Below are 17,925 nucleotides of genomic sequence, written 5' to 3'. Positions count from 1 at the left end.
CCACTGAGTGCAGAGCTCAGCACAGGGCTTGATCCCAGGACCCATGACATCACCAGCTGAGCCGAAACGAAGAGTCAGACGCTTAACTGACTGAGCCACCCAAGCTCCCCAATAGATACAATCTTTTTATATTTGAAGACCATGGAAGGAAAGGGAAATTTTTTAAAGGAAGGCTCCTTTTTGTTGATAACATTACTAATTGCTGAAGTCTCCTAGGTCTCTTCTAGTACTAAAAATGGCATCAATCCTGAGAGCTATAGTGTTAGAAATCTTTTTTGTAGTGATCAGTAATGTCCTTTTCCATTGGTAATATTCATCACTCTATGTTACAACATCTTTCTGTTTGCTAGAACCAGTTTGCTTTCTCTCTCTATTCAAAATACTTTGCTTCTAAGCAGCATTTTTTATGTGCCTACATAAAAACAAAATCTTAGAATATATCTGTTGCTTTTAATATTCCACAGTTAACACAGGCAAAGCCTTTTATTTTTGAAAGATTTTATTTATTTGACAGAGAGAGACACAGCGAGAGCTGGAACACAAGCAGGGGGAGTGGGAGAAAGAGAAGCAGGCTTCCCACCAAGCAGGAAGCCCAATGTGGGGCTCGATCCCAGGACCCTGGGACCATGACCTAAGCTGAAGGCAGACGCTTAATGACTAAGCCACCCAGGCACCCCTGGGTTGGAATGTTTTAAATAGCTAGGGGCTTTTTCCTTCATTTCTAAACAATCTCAGTTTTTTTTTTTACCTGTCCTAATATTTTGGCTTCGGTTATTATGACTTCACAGCAGTGTTATGAGCTTTTCCTTTCTTTACCAAAAAAGAGGGAGGGAAGAAGGGAAGAAAAGAAATTGCAGTAGTGTTATTTATAAGTATGGGAATTGTGGCAATAGAAGCAGATTTATTTCTTGGCTGTAAAATATTTTCAGGCTTCATATATATGTAAGACCAATTGGATAATAGTTACTCAGAACTATTCCTGTTACAGTTATTCCTATAATCCTGTTATGTGTTTTTCTTTATTCTTACCGAATTTGAGGCATTGTATATTATGCCACTGAGTGTTTGTAATAAAACATAAGCATCTTTTTCACTGAAATAACTAAATATCATTTTACAAGTGATTATATGTATCTAGTACCCACATAGCTAAATTATGACTTAATGGCTGGTTTAGTTCTTTGCTTGTGTGTGTCTAAAGACATAGATTAAGTATTTATTAATTAGGGTGATCATAGGTCTGTAGTATTGTTTAAAATTCCCATTGTCTTATTATTTTTTCCTACATCATGATTCTCTTGAGTTTATTACAACAGAATCCATTACTTAAGAGCTATTAAAGAATGGGGGTTGGGAGGTTGGTTAGGAGAGAAATAGGGGACATGAATTAAAGCAACCAGACTGGCTTGCTTTCTTGTTAACATATCTGATGAAAATTAAAATTACAATTATTTATGTACTATCCACGTGTCCACTATCCTTCCCTCCTATCTTTTAATATTTGAAGACCATGGAAGGAGAGGGAAGTTTTTTAAAGGAAGGCTCCTTTTTGGTGATAGCATTATGAATTGCTGGAGTCTCCTAGGTCTTTCTAAGACTGATAAGATTTTTTTTCTTTATAAGACTGAGAAGATGGGGCATTTCCCTGGTCATGGATTAACACAGTTGCAGGATGGCATCTTCATAAAAAAACTATCATCTAAATTAATGTTCTTTTAAACTGTAGGTTATGACCCGATACATGGGTCAGGAAATTAAAATACCTGGGGTCATCATGAGCATTTTAAAAAAATATGAATATAAAAAATATGAATAGAATATAGTAGAATAGAAAATATCAGATTATATCTAATGTGTTTATTTACCAATTGTATCTATTTCTTTTACGTTTATGTACAATATGATACTTGGTATTTTAGAATTTTGTGAAGTACTATGGAAACGGACATGAAGAAGCATTGACTTTACTTGGAGGAAAAGAGAGGGATTGTGGAAAAGCCTCCAGAAGAAGTAAAATTTAAATTGGATGCTTGAAAATGAGGGGCATTTCCACATGCTCTTGGAGGAGCATATTGGGGATTAGAGGACTTAGAGTACAGTATTCCAAGGAAACACCTATCCAGATGCATCGTGACATCAAAATACATGACATATTTGGGGGTGAGGAGGATTACAAACAGTCTGCTGAAGCTGGAGTTGTAAGAGAATAAGGATTCAGTTATTATTATAGAAAAAAATTTGAAGAATATTATGTTTTATTCATACATGGATATTTTAGACTTCAGTACTTGAGGTGTAACGATTTCAATAAGAATTCCAGATAAAAGCAGAACAAAAATTTTATGTAATAAAACGAAATTAACTATCCTGAGTCATCTAGGGTTGGTCAACCTTCTTACAAACTTACTTCGTATTTCAAATAACACTGAGGTCCATAAATTGAGTTAGCAAGCTCGTAACATTGCAAGATATGTATACAAAAAAATAAATGTATTCTAAAACACTAACTTTATCAAGAATTATTCTTCAGTTCCATAACAATGTAATAGCTTTGTTATTCTGAAGATAGCTTATAGTTCTGAAATAACTTTTCTAAAAGTAAAAAAATGTAAATGTGAAAACTAAGAAAAATCTTGTTAACCATATAGCTCTTTGAGGGACATATAGGTGCTTTGAAAGTTTTTGAGTGGTTATTGGAAATTTTTATCAAATATTTTATTTTCTGAGAGCTTATGGCATTAAACATATATTATAAAAGTAATAATCTGTTCTCATTCAGGGCCACTTGATTTATTGGCATGAGTAGAAATTGAAATTTATTGTCAAAATAGGCTGCTTTCATCAGCATTTATGAAATTACCTAGAAATATTCATTTTTATTTTTTGTAAGTATATTTGTAGATTTCAATTCATAGGCCAAAGTACATTCTTATGTACACATTTACCTTTTTCCAGGTTCTGGGCTGCCCCCATATGTTTGAGATTTTTGGATATCTGACTCTAGAAAATTGAGGTGTCCTTGAAACACAGATTTGGACACTTGGTATCAAAAGCAGTGTTGCTCATCCTTTTTAAATCTGTTGATAAGTATTAAACCATTTTGCTAAGTATAAAGATCTCACACCATAACTATGGTAATACTGAAATTTTTTTTTTTTTCAGATTACATGCTTTTACTCCCCTATTCCCAACCAGCGATTTTCCTTCATATGCTCTTCTAGATAGCCTTGCCCTTAAGGAAGAAAATAGTTCAAAAAAGTAGCTGAATACCCCTGGTATATATTTCTCCTCTATTTCTTTTTTTTTTTTTTTTTTAAAGATTTTACTTATTTTTTTAAGAGAGAGAGAGCACCATGAGCGGGGGTGAGGGGGAGAGGCAGAGGGAGAAGCAGACTCCCAGCCGAGCAGGGAGCCCGATGCGGGGCTCGATCCCAGGACCCTGGGATCACGACCCAAGCCGAAGGCAGACGCTTAACGACTGAGCCACCCAGGCGCCCCTCTCCTCTATTTCTATATGGGAACTTGGATTACTAGAGAGAAGTTTTTCCTACATATTCATTAAGTCAGTCAGTCAACAAACATGGGTTGAGCCTACTATATGCAAGCTCTTACAATTACAAAGATGATGATGATAGTCCTCACAAAAATTTATACATGAATGTTAATAGCATAATTTATATAGTAAAAAAATTAGAAACAATCCACATGTCCCTCAACTGATTAATATTTAAACAAAATGTGGTATATCCACCCAACAAAGTATAAATCAGCAATAAAAGGAACAAACTACTGATACAAAATGGATGAACCTCAGAATCATGCTAAGAAGCCAGACAGATGCAAAAGACAACATATTGTATGATTTCTTTATAAAAGTGTCCAGAAAAGGCAAATGTATAGAAAGAGAAAGCAGATCAGTGGTTACCTGGGGCTGGGGGGTGGGAGTGAGCTTTGATAGCCAGTGGCCCTGACAGAAATGTATGGGATGTTGGAAATGTTCTAAAATTGGATGGTGCTGATAATTGCACAAGTCTACAAATTTACTAAAAATCAGCAAAATATGCTTACCATGGGTGAATGCTATGCTATGTAAAGTATACCTGAAAAAGCTATTTAAAAATTGCTCACCATTAAAAAAATGAAGATTTTTTTTTTTTCCCTCAGAAAATCATTGGCTCAGAGAGCTCACAGTTAATCAATGAAACAAACATATAAACAAAGAATTATGTTCAGTGTGCTTTGTGTGCGTGTTTGTGACCTCATGAGAGTCCTATAGGTGGAGTTTCAAGTTGTGGTTGAGAGTTTTTAGGCAAGAAACACTTTACATAGAAAATGATATTTGAGATTAGCCTTGTAAAATGAGTAAGGAGTTTGCCAGATGGGGAGGTATTTGTTTCTTGACTTATTGGTGGCACGCATGAAGTAATGGTTCTTTCTTTCCATTTTTGGGACTTCTTTCACTTTTAATATCCATGTAAATAATTACAAAATATATGTATTGACAACTGGCTAAGGAAGGTAAACAAATAGCAAATTCATATTAGTCTCTTAACAATAAAAGTTGATCATTGATATTATGATTTTCTAGCTTTTGGGTCTTACTAATTACCTAAGGTTTTTAATCAGCAAAGTAATTTATAGTTGACCTTGGATAAATTATCACATTCTTTCATTAAATATGTGTTTGTATTTGTGTATACTATTTTTTCAAATGGCTTTTAAGTGGTTAGGACATAAATACTTAAGTTGTTAATAAAACAGAAGTGTTAAATATATCTTTTGGTCTAGGAGCATCATGAAAAAATTACAAAATCACTAAATACACCATGAACTAAGAAAGAACCAAAAAGTTCTATATTGTTTTTGATCAGAAGGATAATAAGATGAACAATTTTGTAATAGAAATGCTTGACTTCTATAAAAAGAACCTTGAAATTCATTTTGCCTTTTCAGTGTGAGATTTGAAAATAGGTGAATTGTTCTTTCTAATAATATGGAAGACTAGGAAGAAATTCTGAATACCTCTCACTACAAAACAGTAAAATGCTACATAAAATATGCAAAATTATTAGATACAAAATAAAATACATGCTTAATATGGGGAAAGATAAAAGAGAGTATCAAAACCATGCACAAAAAAGAAACTATCAAAATTGACTTTTTGAAATTACCAATTACATGGGTGCCTGGGTGGCTTAGTGGGTTAAGTATCTGCTTATGTCATGGTCTCAGGGTCCTGGTATCAGCTGGCTCCATGCTCCCTACTCAGCAGAGGGAGTCTGCTCTCCCTCTGCCCCTCCTCCCACTTGTGCTCGCTCACTCTCTCTCAAATAAATATATAAAATCTTAAAAATAAAATAACCAATAATTGAACTTTTAAAATGAAAATATAATCACTGAAATTAATATCTTAACTAGTTAAACCTGCGAATTAGGTAGAGATTAAGAGAAAGTTTATACACTTGAACATAGAGCTGAAGTAGTTACCCAGAATGCAACAAAAAGAGATAGAGAGGAAAATATAAGCTATGTAAAAGAGCAACAAGGTTAAGAGACCATAGCTGATATCTGTGATTTGCTTTTTCCACTACCCGTTCTATATTTCCTTTGCCCTCAGCTAGAAGCCCAACTGGCTGGGGTTCTTTCTGGATGGGATAACCCAAACTTTAATTCCTGAAGGGTTTGAATCCTCAATAATTCTTTTCTTTGATTTCTGTAGTTTTGCATTAACTTTTTTTTTTTTTTTTTTTAAAGATTTTGTTTATTTATTTGACAGAGAGAGATACACAGCGAGAGAGAGAACACAAGCAGGGGGAGTGGGAGAGGGAGAAGCAGGCTTCCCGCAGAGCAGGGAGCCCGATGCGGGGCTCGATCCCAGGACTCCGGGATCATGACCTGAGCCGAAGGCAGACGCTTAACGACTGAGCCACCCAGGCGCCACCTTGCATTAACTTTTATTACTTGTCATGGAAAAAACAGGATGTGTTCCAGAGAGTCCCCTGGGTTGTGGACACAATCCTCCTTGCTCCTATTATGCATTAACGACTCACTTTCCCCTTGGTAATCAAGATCAATCACTAACCAGTAAACAACTTCTTTGCCTACTAATTCCGTGGTATGTTGAGTGCAAAATGGCCAGGTGGCAGTCTCGTCTTCCAATTCAGTAAAACCATTGTTGTATCCCTCTGAAAGAAGCATTTTCCTTTGAAAACTAACCAATAGGCAGAGTTCAAATTGCAGATTGGGAAGCAAAAATTAAGTGAGTGTTCTTTGGTATAGTAGTGAGAGGAGCCACTCCCACTTTGATCCCTTGATTCCTAGACTCTGTATTTTGGCTGTGTTTGTGAAAGCACCAATAAATATAATGGCCTTAATACTGCATCCTGTAAGACCGAACCCAATTCTTACAGAGTTTTGTCTCCCAGCTCACTTTGTTAAGTCTCTCTTTAGGCCAGCAATTTCTGGGTATGTGGTAAGACCATTTTATTCCATGGAGCTTATTGCTTTACAACCTTTGCTATGAAATGAGTTTCCTGATCAGAAACAAAGCTATATAGAATACCATGAAAATGGATGAGGTGTTCCAGTTGATAGTGGTGCTAGCCAGGAGCATTATGAGCAGGGAATGTACAACCATATCAAGAATACATTTATTCCAGGGAGGACAGATCTCTGCCCCCCTGCATGATAGAAGGCATCCAATGCATTTAACCTGCCACTAGGTGGCTGACCGGTATTGATGGGGAATGGTGCCATTTCTGGGGCTCAGAGACCATGCAGGTGTTTGTTGCCATATGAGAAGCTGCATTATTAGTTGTATAGCTGCATACCCGGTGCTATAGGCTCTGTTGATTTCCTCCAGTGATGATACCACATCTAGTATAATAGCTGCCATCAGAGTGACCACTTGATTAAATTTACTGTAATCCATAGTCATTTTTCAAGATCCATCCAACTTCTGCACAGACTAAACAGATAAATGGAGATGTGATAGATATCAATATCCCTGCATCTTTCACTTCTCTGGTGGTGGCACTAACCTCTGGAGTTCCCCTAGGGTTGTGCTTTTGCTTCTTGATTATTATCTTGATAGGAAGAAGTTCTCAAAACTTCCATTAATCGTTCCTACAATAATGACTCTTACCCCTGGGTCACAGTCAATGTGGAGATTTCTACAAATGGCCTGGTGTTTCTACTCCAATTATACATTCTGGAACAGAGAAAGCAATCATAATGTGTCTATGGACCAACTGGGTCCACTGTGAATTAAACCTGGGTTAATATTTCATCTGTCAGCTGAACACTGTAGATCTCCATTTGACTGCTGGACCAAGTAGCATTTGGAGTCTCCAGAAATTTGCATCAGTTCAGAAATATACAGTAAGCATAATTCTAAGGTGGACGCTAACATCCCTTCCTCCATAGTGTATGCTCTACCTTCTTCCAGTTATTCAGTCAAACATCTACCTAGGTGTTGCTATGAAGGGGTTTTGCAGCTGTAATTAAGGTCCCAAATCACTTGACTTTAAGAATGGGAGATTATCCCAGGTGAGCCTGACCTACTCACATGAGCCCTTAAAAGAGACTGAGCTATTCCTGAGGAGAGAAATTCAAATCATGAATATTCACAAGGTTGTACAACCATCACCATTATATAATTCCAGAACATTTTCATCACCCCCAAAAGACCGCATACCCATTAGCAGTCACTCCCCATTCTTCCTGCCCCCTAGGCCCTGGCAACCATAATCTTTCTGTCTCTGGATTTGCCTGTTCTGGACATTGCATATAAATTGAATAATAGTAAAACAATATGTCGCATTATCTTCTTTCACTTATCATGATTTCTTTAAGATTCATTCATGTTATAGTATGTATCAGTACTTCATTCTTTTTTATGACTGAATAATATTCCATTATATATACATATATGTAATATACATGCCATATTTTGCTTATCCTTTCATCAGTTAATGGACAATTAGGTTGTATTCCACTATTGTGAATACAAATTCATGTATATGTACAAGTTTTTGTGTGAACATATATACCTAGGAGTGAAATTGATGGATCTTAATGTAGCTAACTCTATGTTTAACTTTTTGAGAATTGACACACTGTTTTCCAAATTATAATGTGGCTGTACCATTTTGCTTTCTCACTTTTAGTGGCTTTTTAGATTATATATCTTCATCTGTAAAAACAAAGGGTACACTTGAGGTTTTGCAGGGAGGGAAATGTGGGATAGAAAGATAGAATGAAATGTTATACCAAAACGTTTTTTTTCCTATCCAGTTCTAAATATTACATGTAACATTTTTTTCCTAGAAATTTTAGGGAAACAGACCAGAATAAAAAGTAAGAAATCAAAAGTCAGTGAGAACTTTACCAGCTTTTTTATCTTGATGATTTGAAATTCCGTTTTTTGTTTTTATAGAAAAGCTTGCAGAGGCTCAGCGCAGGTTTGCTACACTTCAGAATGAGCTTCAGTCATCACTGGATGCACAGAAAGAGAGCATTGGCGTTACTACACTGCGACAGCGCAGGAAGCCAGTCTTCCACTTATCCCATGAGGAACGTGTCCAACATAGGAATATTAAAGACCTTAAACTGGCCTTCAGCGAGTTCTACCTCAGTCTAATCCTGCTGCAGAACTATCAGGTACTTAGAGTCTTATCCTGGAGAATGGAACCTTCAAATAATTGAGGAGTTTGGAATTAACCTTGAACTATACTAATGGGCCAATCCAAAAAGGGAAATCTTTAGCATGTCATTAGTTTTTAGGTTCTTAATGTGATTTCAGATATTCTTATTGGCTAAAAACCATGTATCAAAGGTGGCAAAATAGTGTTAATAAGAGTTATATTTTTGAAGATCAGTTTTCTAAAACCTTTTCTACAGTGTGCACAAGTAACCCTTGATTCATGGTTTACTTCCCATTTTTAGAGGCATCTCTGGTAGTAGTAAGTAGAAATAAGAAATGATATATGTTTCTCCAGCCACTGCTGGCTATGTAAGAGCTTTACATTCCTCCAAGCCTATAACAAAATTTCCACAAAGGCAATTAGACAGTTAACTTTTCTGAAACTAACACTAGTAATATAAAAGATACTAACTCTACAACTTGCCACTGAGAATCCTTCCAGTTGTATTATCCACAGATTATAATATAACTCTATTAAAAAAAATCTTTATGGAATTACTGGATCACTCTGTTGTATACCTGAGACTAATATAACACTGTATGTTAACTACATTAGAATGAAAATAAAATTTTTTTAAAAAGTGGAAAAATATCTTGTGAAAGAAATTATGTCACTGCAAACACGTATAGAGACTGGATGAATAAGCTATTGTGATATATCACTCAGCATTTTTAAAACCCAATCTGAAAGGCTGAATTACCATGTACACTGAATTATGGAAATAGAAGGCATTTATTAATTTCTGATTCTTTACAGATTAGTTTACATATTTAAATCTATAATGAATTTATTGAAAAATAGATTTGTTCAGTAATAAACATTTAAATAGGCAAAAGCATCGAATCTTTAAAGAGACCTTACATACTGTTCTTTTTCCATTATTGTGATTAGTACTTCTATTCAGTGGTTATATAAAACATTATATAAAAACTAAAGGTTATATAACAAAAGTATTCTAGGGATAAATATTGGGTTTTAAAATAAAAAGTTGGGGCGCCTGGGTAGTGGCTCAGTCCTTAAGCAACTGCCTTCGGCTCAGGTCATGATCCCAGAGTTGGGGGATCAAGCCCCGCGTCAGGCTCCCTGCTCAGTGGGAAGCCTGCTTCTCCCTCTCCCACTCCCCCTGCTTGTGTTCCCTTTCTCGCTGTGTCGCTCTCTGTCAAATAAATAAAATCTTAAAAAAATAAAATAAAAACAAGTCATTATAGTCTCATATCTCTAGTAATCTAAGTTGTTAATGCATGTACTTATTTCCCTTTCTTTCCCCTTTATAATTCTACCTTCTTTGGTAATTTAGTATTTTATCATTCAAAGAAGAAACCAGTTGGAAAATAATTTTAGAAGAATAGTAAAGTATATGATGGGAAATTCCTTTCCTTTGAAATTTATCTGTAGCTTTATAATTTATATTTAAAAAGAAACAAAAATGTAATTCTTATAATGCTATAAAATATTAACATTTCATATTTCATTGATTATGCTTGTGTGTTGTAGAGAAACACCCGTGTTAAATTTTATTTTATTAGCTTTCCCAGAAGCTTTTGTTTGGCGCCATTATAAAAAGCTCCTTGGGAAAACAGAAATAATTGTTAATTATAAAAGTTCTGTTCTATTCTCTATTCTTTAAGGCTGGCTCTTCTGTAAGAATATATATTGAGAGTGAGGAGAAAGGAAAATTAATTGAAAGCAGTATCTAAATCACGGTGTATGCACCCCTAGGAGAGTTTAAGATGATTTGCTAAGGTATGAGACAAAAATTATAAACAAACTAGCAAGGAAGCAAAGTCTAATTTGGAGTAAGTGCTCAAGTTTTTTACTGATAGGGATATGTGCTCAGCAAATTTGGAAGATCTCTGATTTAAAGAACCATGCAAATCTACAGTTTCCTGCTTTTTTGCATATACTGAAGAACAACAATTGGAGAATGTAGAAAAGTGTAGTATTTTGATATTGTAGAAATGGAGGAGGAGTGCAAGCTCCTATCCATTATCAGCAAAACCCTGTATGTATGATCAGTGTTACTCTTTTTGCACTCCCATCCCCAAACTGAGAATGGATGGAAGCAAAATGAAGTTAAAAGAAATAGACGATCTTCCATTTTCATACATGCTTGCATAGTAGGGGGAAAATACATAGCAATACCAGTCCTTTAAAAAACAAAAAAGTAATAAATGTATTCAGTGTATTATAAATCCAAAATATTTTCTGATAGTATTCTTTTGATCATGAAGCAAAATAATATAAATTAGTCTTTTTGAGAATAATTGTACGTAAGAAAATGGAAATAAAAATGTTTTGAGTCTACGACTTCCATTAATTTACTTGAAATAGAAATCATAGGGTTCATAGTTTAGGGTTTCTTTTATTATTGATGGCATACTACCTTGAAATAAATAGATGGAATAAGAAGAAAGAGTCTTTTTATTTTTTTAAGATTTATTTATGAGAGAGAGAGAATAAGCATGTGGTGGGGAAGAACAAAAGGAGAGGGAGAGAGAGTCTCAAGCAGACACCTCACTGAGCACGGAGCCTGATGGTGGGGCTCACTCTCACTACCCTGAGATCACGACCTGAGCTGAAACTGAGAGTCAGTTGCTTAACCAACTGTATCACCCAGGCACCCCAAGAAAGAAGAGTCTTATCCTTTTAGAAGTAAATGCTTATATGAAAGCATTGCCATTTCCCTCAGTACTCAGTCATCAGTCAGCTCATCAATGCATAGTGCTTATTATTTTTCTTCTTTTATGGTGGTGGAAATTATAGTAGTTTTTCTCATTTCTTTCTGTAGAATCTGAATTTTACAGGGTTTCGAAAAATCCTCAAAAAGCATGACAAAATCCTGGAAACTTCTCGTGGGGCAGATTGGCGCGTGGCTCATGTTGAAGTGGCCCCATTTTATACGTGCAAGAAAATCAACCAGCTCATCTCTGAAACTGAGGTATAGTAATCTCACTTACGTACCACATATTTTCAATTGCATTAATGTCTTATTTTTAATGAAATAATTCTTCATCTCTATTCTTTTTTTGTAATTAGTTGCTATCTTTGAATACAATATTCTTTACTCATGATTTTTGTCTTTTGCTTTGTCAGTGTACATTCACCAAGAGGTTCTCAGAGTACCATGTATATAAATGGTTCAGAATTATTTATGTATTACGCAAGATTAGTATAACCTATGTCAAAATTTAATGTGTCTTTCTAGGCTGTAGTGACTAATGAACTTGAAGATGGTGACCGACAAAAAGCTATGAAGCGTTTACGTGTCCCCCCTTTGGGAGCTGCTCAGGTTAGTATTTGCTTCCAGTTTTTTGATTGGTTGGTTTTGCCTATTTAATAATCAACACAATCTGTTTAGTTGATAAGACATACTAGTTTCATTACTTTAAAAAATATGTCAGGGGCATCTGGGTGGTTTAGTTAGTTAAGCGTGCAGCTCGTGATTTCGGCTTAGGTCCTAATCTCAGGGTCATGAGATTGAGCCCTGTATCAGGCTCTGCAGTGGGTGTGGAGCCTGCTTAAGATTCTCTCTCTCCCTCTCCCTCTGCCCTCCAACCCTGCTCTCTCTCCTTAAAAAAAAAAAAAAAAAGCCAAATTTTAAAAGTAGTTATTACTACTGTTATTTTGTTTTTAAAAAATCCAGCGCCTCAAGGCACCTGGGTGGCTCAGTCGTTAAGCATCTGCCTTCAGCTCAGGTCGTGATCCCAGGGTCCTGGGATCGATACCTGCATCGGGCTTCCTGCTCAGCGGGAAGCCTGCTTCTCCCTCTCCCACTCCTCCTGCTTCTGTTCCCTCCCTTGCTGTCTCTCTCTCTGTCAAATAAATAAATAAAATCTAAAAAAATTAAAAATCCAGCACCAGATCTCACTTCATGATGAATTGTAATGTCTTTCCACCTTTCTCTTCTTATGCTGTATTCCTTCCATTGTTTATTCTTATCGACATTCTCACTTCTTGGTCTCCCCAAATTATTAAGGTGAGATATTTATTTCATGTTACAGTCACCAATGATTATGATTAGGTATTTAATGATACGGGGTGGGAGGATTCAGGTGTGTTGGGCTACTACAGAACTTCACCCAAAATGCCATAGTTACATCAAAAAAAATTTATTAAATGACATCTACACAGTAATTATACCAAAATATTTAGGTGACATATTCTGTTTCATAAAATAAGTCTCAATAAACTTAAAAGGATTTATTTATTTATTTTTTTTAACTTAAAAGGATTTGAATGATAGAATATAAGTTCTCTGACCACAGCGGAATGGAAATCAACAACAAAAAGAGCTTCCTCATCCTAATAAAAGGCATTTATGAAAAAACCTATAACTAATATCATACTTAATGGTGAAACTCTGAATACCTTCTTCCTAACTGGGGACAAAAAAGGATATTCATTCTAAGCACTTTTATTCAACATTGTACTAGAGATTCTAGCCAATGCAGTAGGATAGGAAAAAGAAATAAAAGGCATTCAGATTAGAAACAAAGAACTAAAACTGGTGGAGTTTTTTTTGCTGATGACATGGTAACCTATGTAGAAAAATCCAGTGAATCATTAGAATAACTACTAGAACTAATAAGTAAGTTTAGCATGGTTGCAGAATATAAGACCATAAATAAAGTAAATTGTATTTCTATGTACCATTCAGAACAATTTGAAATAAAAAAAATTTGGGTGCCTGGGTGGCTCAGTCGGTTGAGTGTCTGCCTTTGGCTCAGGTCATGATCCTAGGGTCCCAGGATTGAGTCCCACATGGGGCTCCCTGCTTAGCGGGGACTTTGCTTCTCACTCTGCCCTTCACCTTGCTTGTGCTCTCTCTTGTTCACTCTCTCTCAAATAAATAAAATCTTTAAAAAAAATTTTTTTTTAAATTTCCTTCTTTTTTTAAAAAAAGATTTTATTTATTTACTTGACAGAGAGTGCAAAAGCAGGGGGAGCAGCAGAGGAAGGGAGAGAAGCAGGCTCCCTGCTGACCAGAGATCCCGATGCGGATGAGTCGAAGGCAGACGCTTAACCAACTGAGCCACCCAGGCACCCTGAAATAAAAAATTTTTTAATGCTATTTATAATTGAAATATGTAGGGATAAATCTGACAAAAGGTGTGTGAGACCTTTACATTTAAAATTATAAAACATTGCTAAGAGAAATTAAAAGAGACAAATGCATGAGAGATATATCATGTTCGTGGGTTAGAAAACCCAATATTTCTAAATTATCATTTCCTCCTAAATTGATCCATAGATAAAACACAATCCAGCTGAAAATCTCAACAGGCCTTTATATTTATTATATATGTATATAACTGGTTAGCAAATTAAAAAATTTATATGGAGTTAAAAATGAACAAGAATAACCAACAAAACTTGGGAACAACTTAGTTGAAAGATTGACACTACCTTGTATCAAATTATTAAAACTACAATAATCAAGACAGTGTGGTATTAATGTCAAGATAAGTAAATAGATGAATGAAACAGACTAAAAAGTCCAAAAATAGACCAATAAATGTATGGTCAACTAATTTTCTTTTTCTTTTTTTAATTATGTTAATCACCATACATTACATCATTAATTTTTGATGTAGTGTTCCATGATTCATTATTTGTGTATAACACCCAGTGCTCCATGCAGAATGTGCCCTCTTTAATACCTATCACCAGGCTAACCCATCCTCCCACCCCCCTCCCCTTGGTCAACTAATTTTCAATAAAAATGTAAAAACAGTTCAGTGAGACAAGGATAGTTTTTTCAACAAATGGTGCTGGAGCGATTCGCTTCCAAGTGCAAAAAAAAAAGAACTTCCATACATCTTTCACACTATATACAAAAATTAATTTTAGGTATACATAGACTTAAATGAAAACCTAAAAGTACACATTTTTGAAGAAAATATAGGAAAAAGTTTCGATGACTTGTTTATGCAAAGATTTCTAAGAAATAAAACCAAAAGCTCCTCATCAAAATTTAAAACTTCTGCTCTGTAGAAGACAATATTAAGAGAATGAAAAGAAAAGCAACAGACTAGGAAGAAAATATAATAGATAAAAATCTTGTATCCAAAATATATAAAGAACTCTAGTATTCAAAAATAAGAAAACAACCCACCTTAAAAGTGGGCAAGAGATCTGAACAGTCAGATGTATGCATAGCAAGTAAACATGTGAGTAGATGTTCAGTGTCATTAGTCATAGGGAAATGCAAATTAAAACCATAGTGAGGTAACATATACATATTAGAATGGCTAAAAACATGGACACTAAATGTTTGAGGAACAAAGCTCTGATATCTCAGATGCTGCTAGTGGAAAGTAAAATGATACAACCATACTGGAAAACAATTTGGCAGTTTCTTAAAAATTTAAACCTTTACCTACCATATGTTCTGGCCATTATACTCATAGGTATTAACCCAAGACAAATGGAAGCATTTTTTTAATATAAAGATGTGTACACAAGGGGCGCCTGTCTGGCTTAGTTGGTAGAGCATTCAGTTCTTGATCTCAGGGTCATGAGTTTGAGCCTCATGTTGGGCATAGAGCTTTTTTTAAAATAAATAAATTAATAAATAAAATCCTTTAAGAAAATGGTTCACAAAATGTTCTGAAGCAGCTTTAGTCATAGTAGCCTAAACTTGGAAACAAATCATATCTATCAGTAGGTGAATGGGTAAACAGTTATGGTATATCCATATAATGGCATACTACTCAGCAGTAAAAAGGAGTAAACATTGATATATGGAACAATATGGGTGCATCTTAAAATAATTACACTGAGGGAAAGAAACCAAACCAAAAAAGAGTATATACTATATGATGCTGTTTACCTAAAACTCTGCAAAATGCAAACTACTATATAATGACAGCAGATCCATGGTTTTCTGTGGGGTGGGATAGGGTGTGGTGTGCAGAAAAGTGTTACAGAAGGGCATGAGAAATCTCTTGGGAGGGGCAATAGATATGTTCATTGTCTTGATTATGGTAATAATTTCCTAAGTGTTTACATATATCAAAACATCAAATTGTATACTTTAAATATGTGCAGTTTAGTATATGTGAGTTATATTTTAGTAAAGCTATTAAAAATAAGAAAATCTTGAAGAATTAAGGTATTTATAAATGCAAAAAGAAGTGGTAAAGCTAAGAAAACATGGAAATGGTTATCCTTGGTGAGGAGGGAAGGTTTATGGATCTGGAAGAGATAGGGACTTCAAAGGTAATAGAAATGTTCTGTTTCTGATGATGGGTGAACACTTTATTATTCAGTTCCTAACAGTCCAAATACATTATATATATTCTTTTATTTTGATAAATTACACAATTTTTTAAACTAGAAAAATTTTTTTTGAAAATACAAATGACCGTGTTCCCTCTGGATGCTTTCAATCTTTAACAGTTCAGATACCTGTTACTGATTAATATATAAGTCAGAGAGAGTCTCAATGCTTTTTTTCATTTAAAGGTTTTTAGCAGAGGGAGTTTCAATGCTTTTTTTCATATAAAGGTTTTTAGAAAACATTTAAACTATCTTAAATGTAACATTTAAGATATTATACTTTTAACAACAACAGAAATTCTTTATAATATTCATAGCAAATATTTAATTCCACAATATTTTCTCTCTCCTGTTTCTCATACATTTATGTTTAAAATATCAGGGTACTTCCTTTTATATTAGAAAACAGTTGATTTCCTTTTATCATTTTCTAAATCTAAAACTACCGTAAAATAGAGAAAAATATTTTTTGAACCTACACACTCTGGAGATTCTTATATTCCAGTCTCTGGAGAATCTCTTTATATCTTAAAAATTACCTTTAGGGACGCCTGGGTGGCTCACTCAGTTAAGCATCTGCCTTTGGCTCAGGTCATGATCCCAGGGTCCTGGGATCGAGCCCCGTATCGGGCTTTCTGCTCAGCGGGAAACCTGCTGCTCCCTCTCCCTCTGCCTGCTGCTCCCCCTGCTTGTGCTCTCTCTCTCTCAAATAAATAAATAAAATCTTTTTAAAAAATTCACTTTTTAGTTACCCTAGTGTTAATAGTGTAAGTAATATAGAAAACAAGTGTTCTTAATTTTGCCATTGTCTCCATGGTTCATAGTACCAAATAGGTGAATTCTGAGTAATCGTGACCTATAAAATTTAAAGATACATACTTTGTAAAAAAGAAATTGCCCTTAGATTTCTCCCATAAGAAAAACTCAGTGCATATATAATTCAAAGTTCAAGATTAAATTCTTGTTTATTTAGTAATCAGATTTTTGTAAAGGAATTTGAATAACTGGCAAATCCATTTTATATTACAGGAGAATGATGTTTCTCTGGTTCTGATATCTAAAAAATTCAGTTCATAAAATATTTTTGTTTTCATGGTAGAGCTTTGGGTCTCATACTACTAATTTATTACAGCATATACTAAATGTATGCAGTGTTTTGCCCTATGCCCAGCATGCTGTTTTTCTGTCTACAGCCTGCACCAGCATGGACTACTTTTAGAGTTGGCCTATTTTGTGGAATATTCATTGTACTGAATATTACCCTTGTGCTTGCCGGTAAGTTGTTTAAATTTTGAATTAAATTATCCTTAGTAATATGCCTTTGTTCTATTCTGTCCCTCTACCAAAATTAGTACCAAACTAACAGAGCTGCTATTGAAAGAGAAATTTGTCAGGGCTAAGTTTTTCGTTGTTATAAATGATTCGGTGGGATGGGGTGGTGTTTGGTCATTTGTTTGGTTTGTTTTTCCTTTTGGGTATAGTTATCCCAATATTGGTATAATTTATGATCATTTTGTAATCTAATTCTATTTCTTTAAATGAATGCAGCCTATTTATATAGACTACATGGAAATATTGCAATAAAAAACCCAGCCCTAGATTGTCAAGCCAGCTGTTAGGGAAGGGACACTGACTTGTCTTCAAAAAGCCTGGGTTTCAGTCTCAGCTCCACTGTTTGTTAGTTGTTTTGGCTTTAAGGATAAAATTTAACTTCTCTGAAATAATCTCCTTATTTATTAGGTGACTTACTACCTTAAATTTACAGGGTCGTTTTAGAATTCATTCATTCAACAGGTAAATTTTATATATTTCATTATTATGCTTGATACTTATGAGTATTAAGATAGATAAGAGAATCCCTTTCCTTATGAAGTTTATTATGTGAGGGAGATTAAAACATATATTAAAACAGTAATAATACACTACAAGACAGAAAATG

The 17,925-nt window shown here is 34.8% G+C and overlaps 1 protein-coding gene across 1 annotated transcript in view; it reads left to right on the top strand.

The window, feature by feature from the left end:
- Positions 1-17,925, top strand: part of XPR1 (xenotropic and polytropic retrovirus receptor 1) — a 232,609-nt gene that overhangs the window by 147,783 nt on the left and 66,901 nt on the right. The window contains exons 4-7 of the mRNA XM_078078100.1: positions 8,438-8,661; positions 11,494-11,643; positions 11,911-11,994; positions 17,180-17,261. Of these exons, the coding sequence (XP_077934226.1) occupies positions 8,438-8,661; positions 11,494-11,643; positions 11,911-11,994; positions 17,180-17,261 (540 nt within the window). The remainder of the gene's footprint in view (positions 1-8,437; positions 8,662-11,493; positions 11,644-11,910; positions 11,995-17,179; positions 17,262-17,925) is intronic.

Source organism: Halichoerus grypus, chromosome 7 (assembly GCF_964656455.1).
Source record: "Halichoerus grypus chromosome 7, mHalGry1.hap1.1, whole genome shotgun sequence".
NCBI classification, from domain to species: Eukaryota; Metazoa; Chordata; class Mammalia; order Carnivora; family Phocidae; genus Halichoerus; species Halichoerus grypus.
The sequence above is the reverse complement of the archived record's forward strand: the minus strand, read 5'-3'. Positions and strand labels throughout refer to the sequence as shown.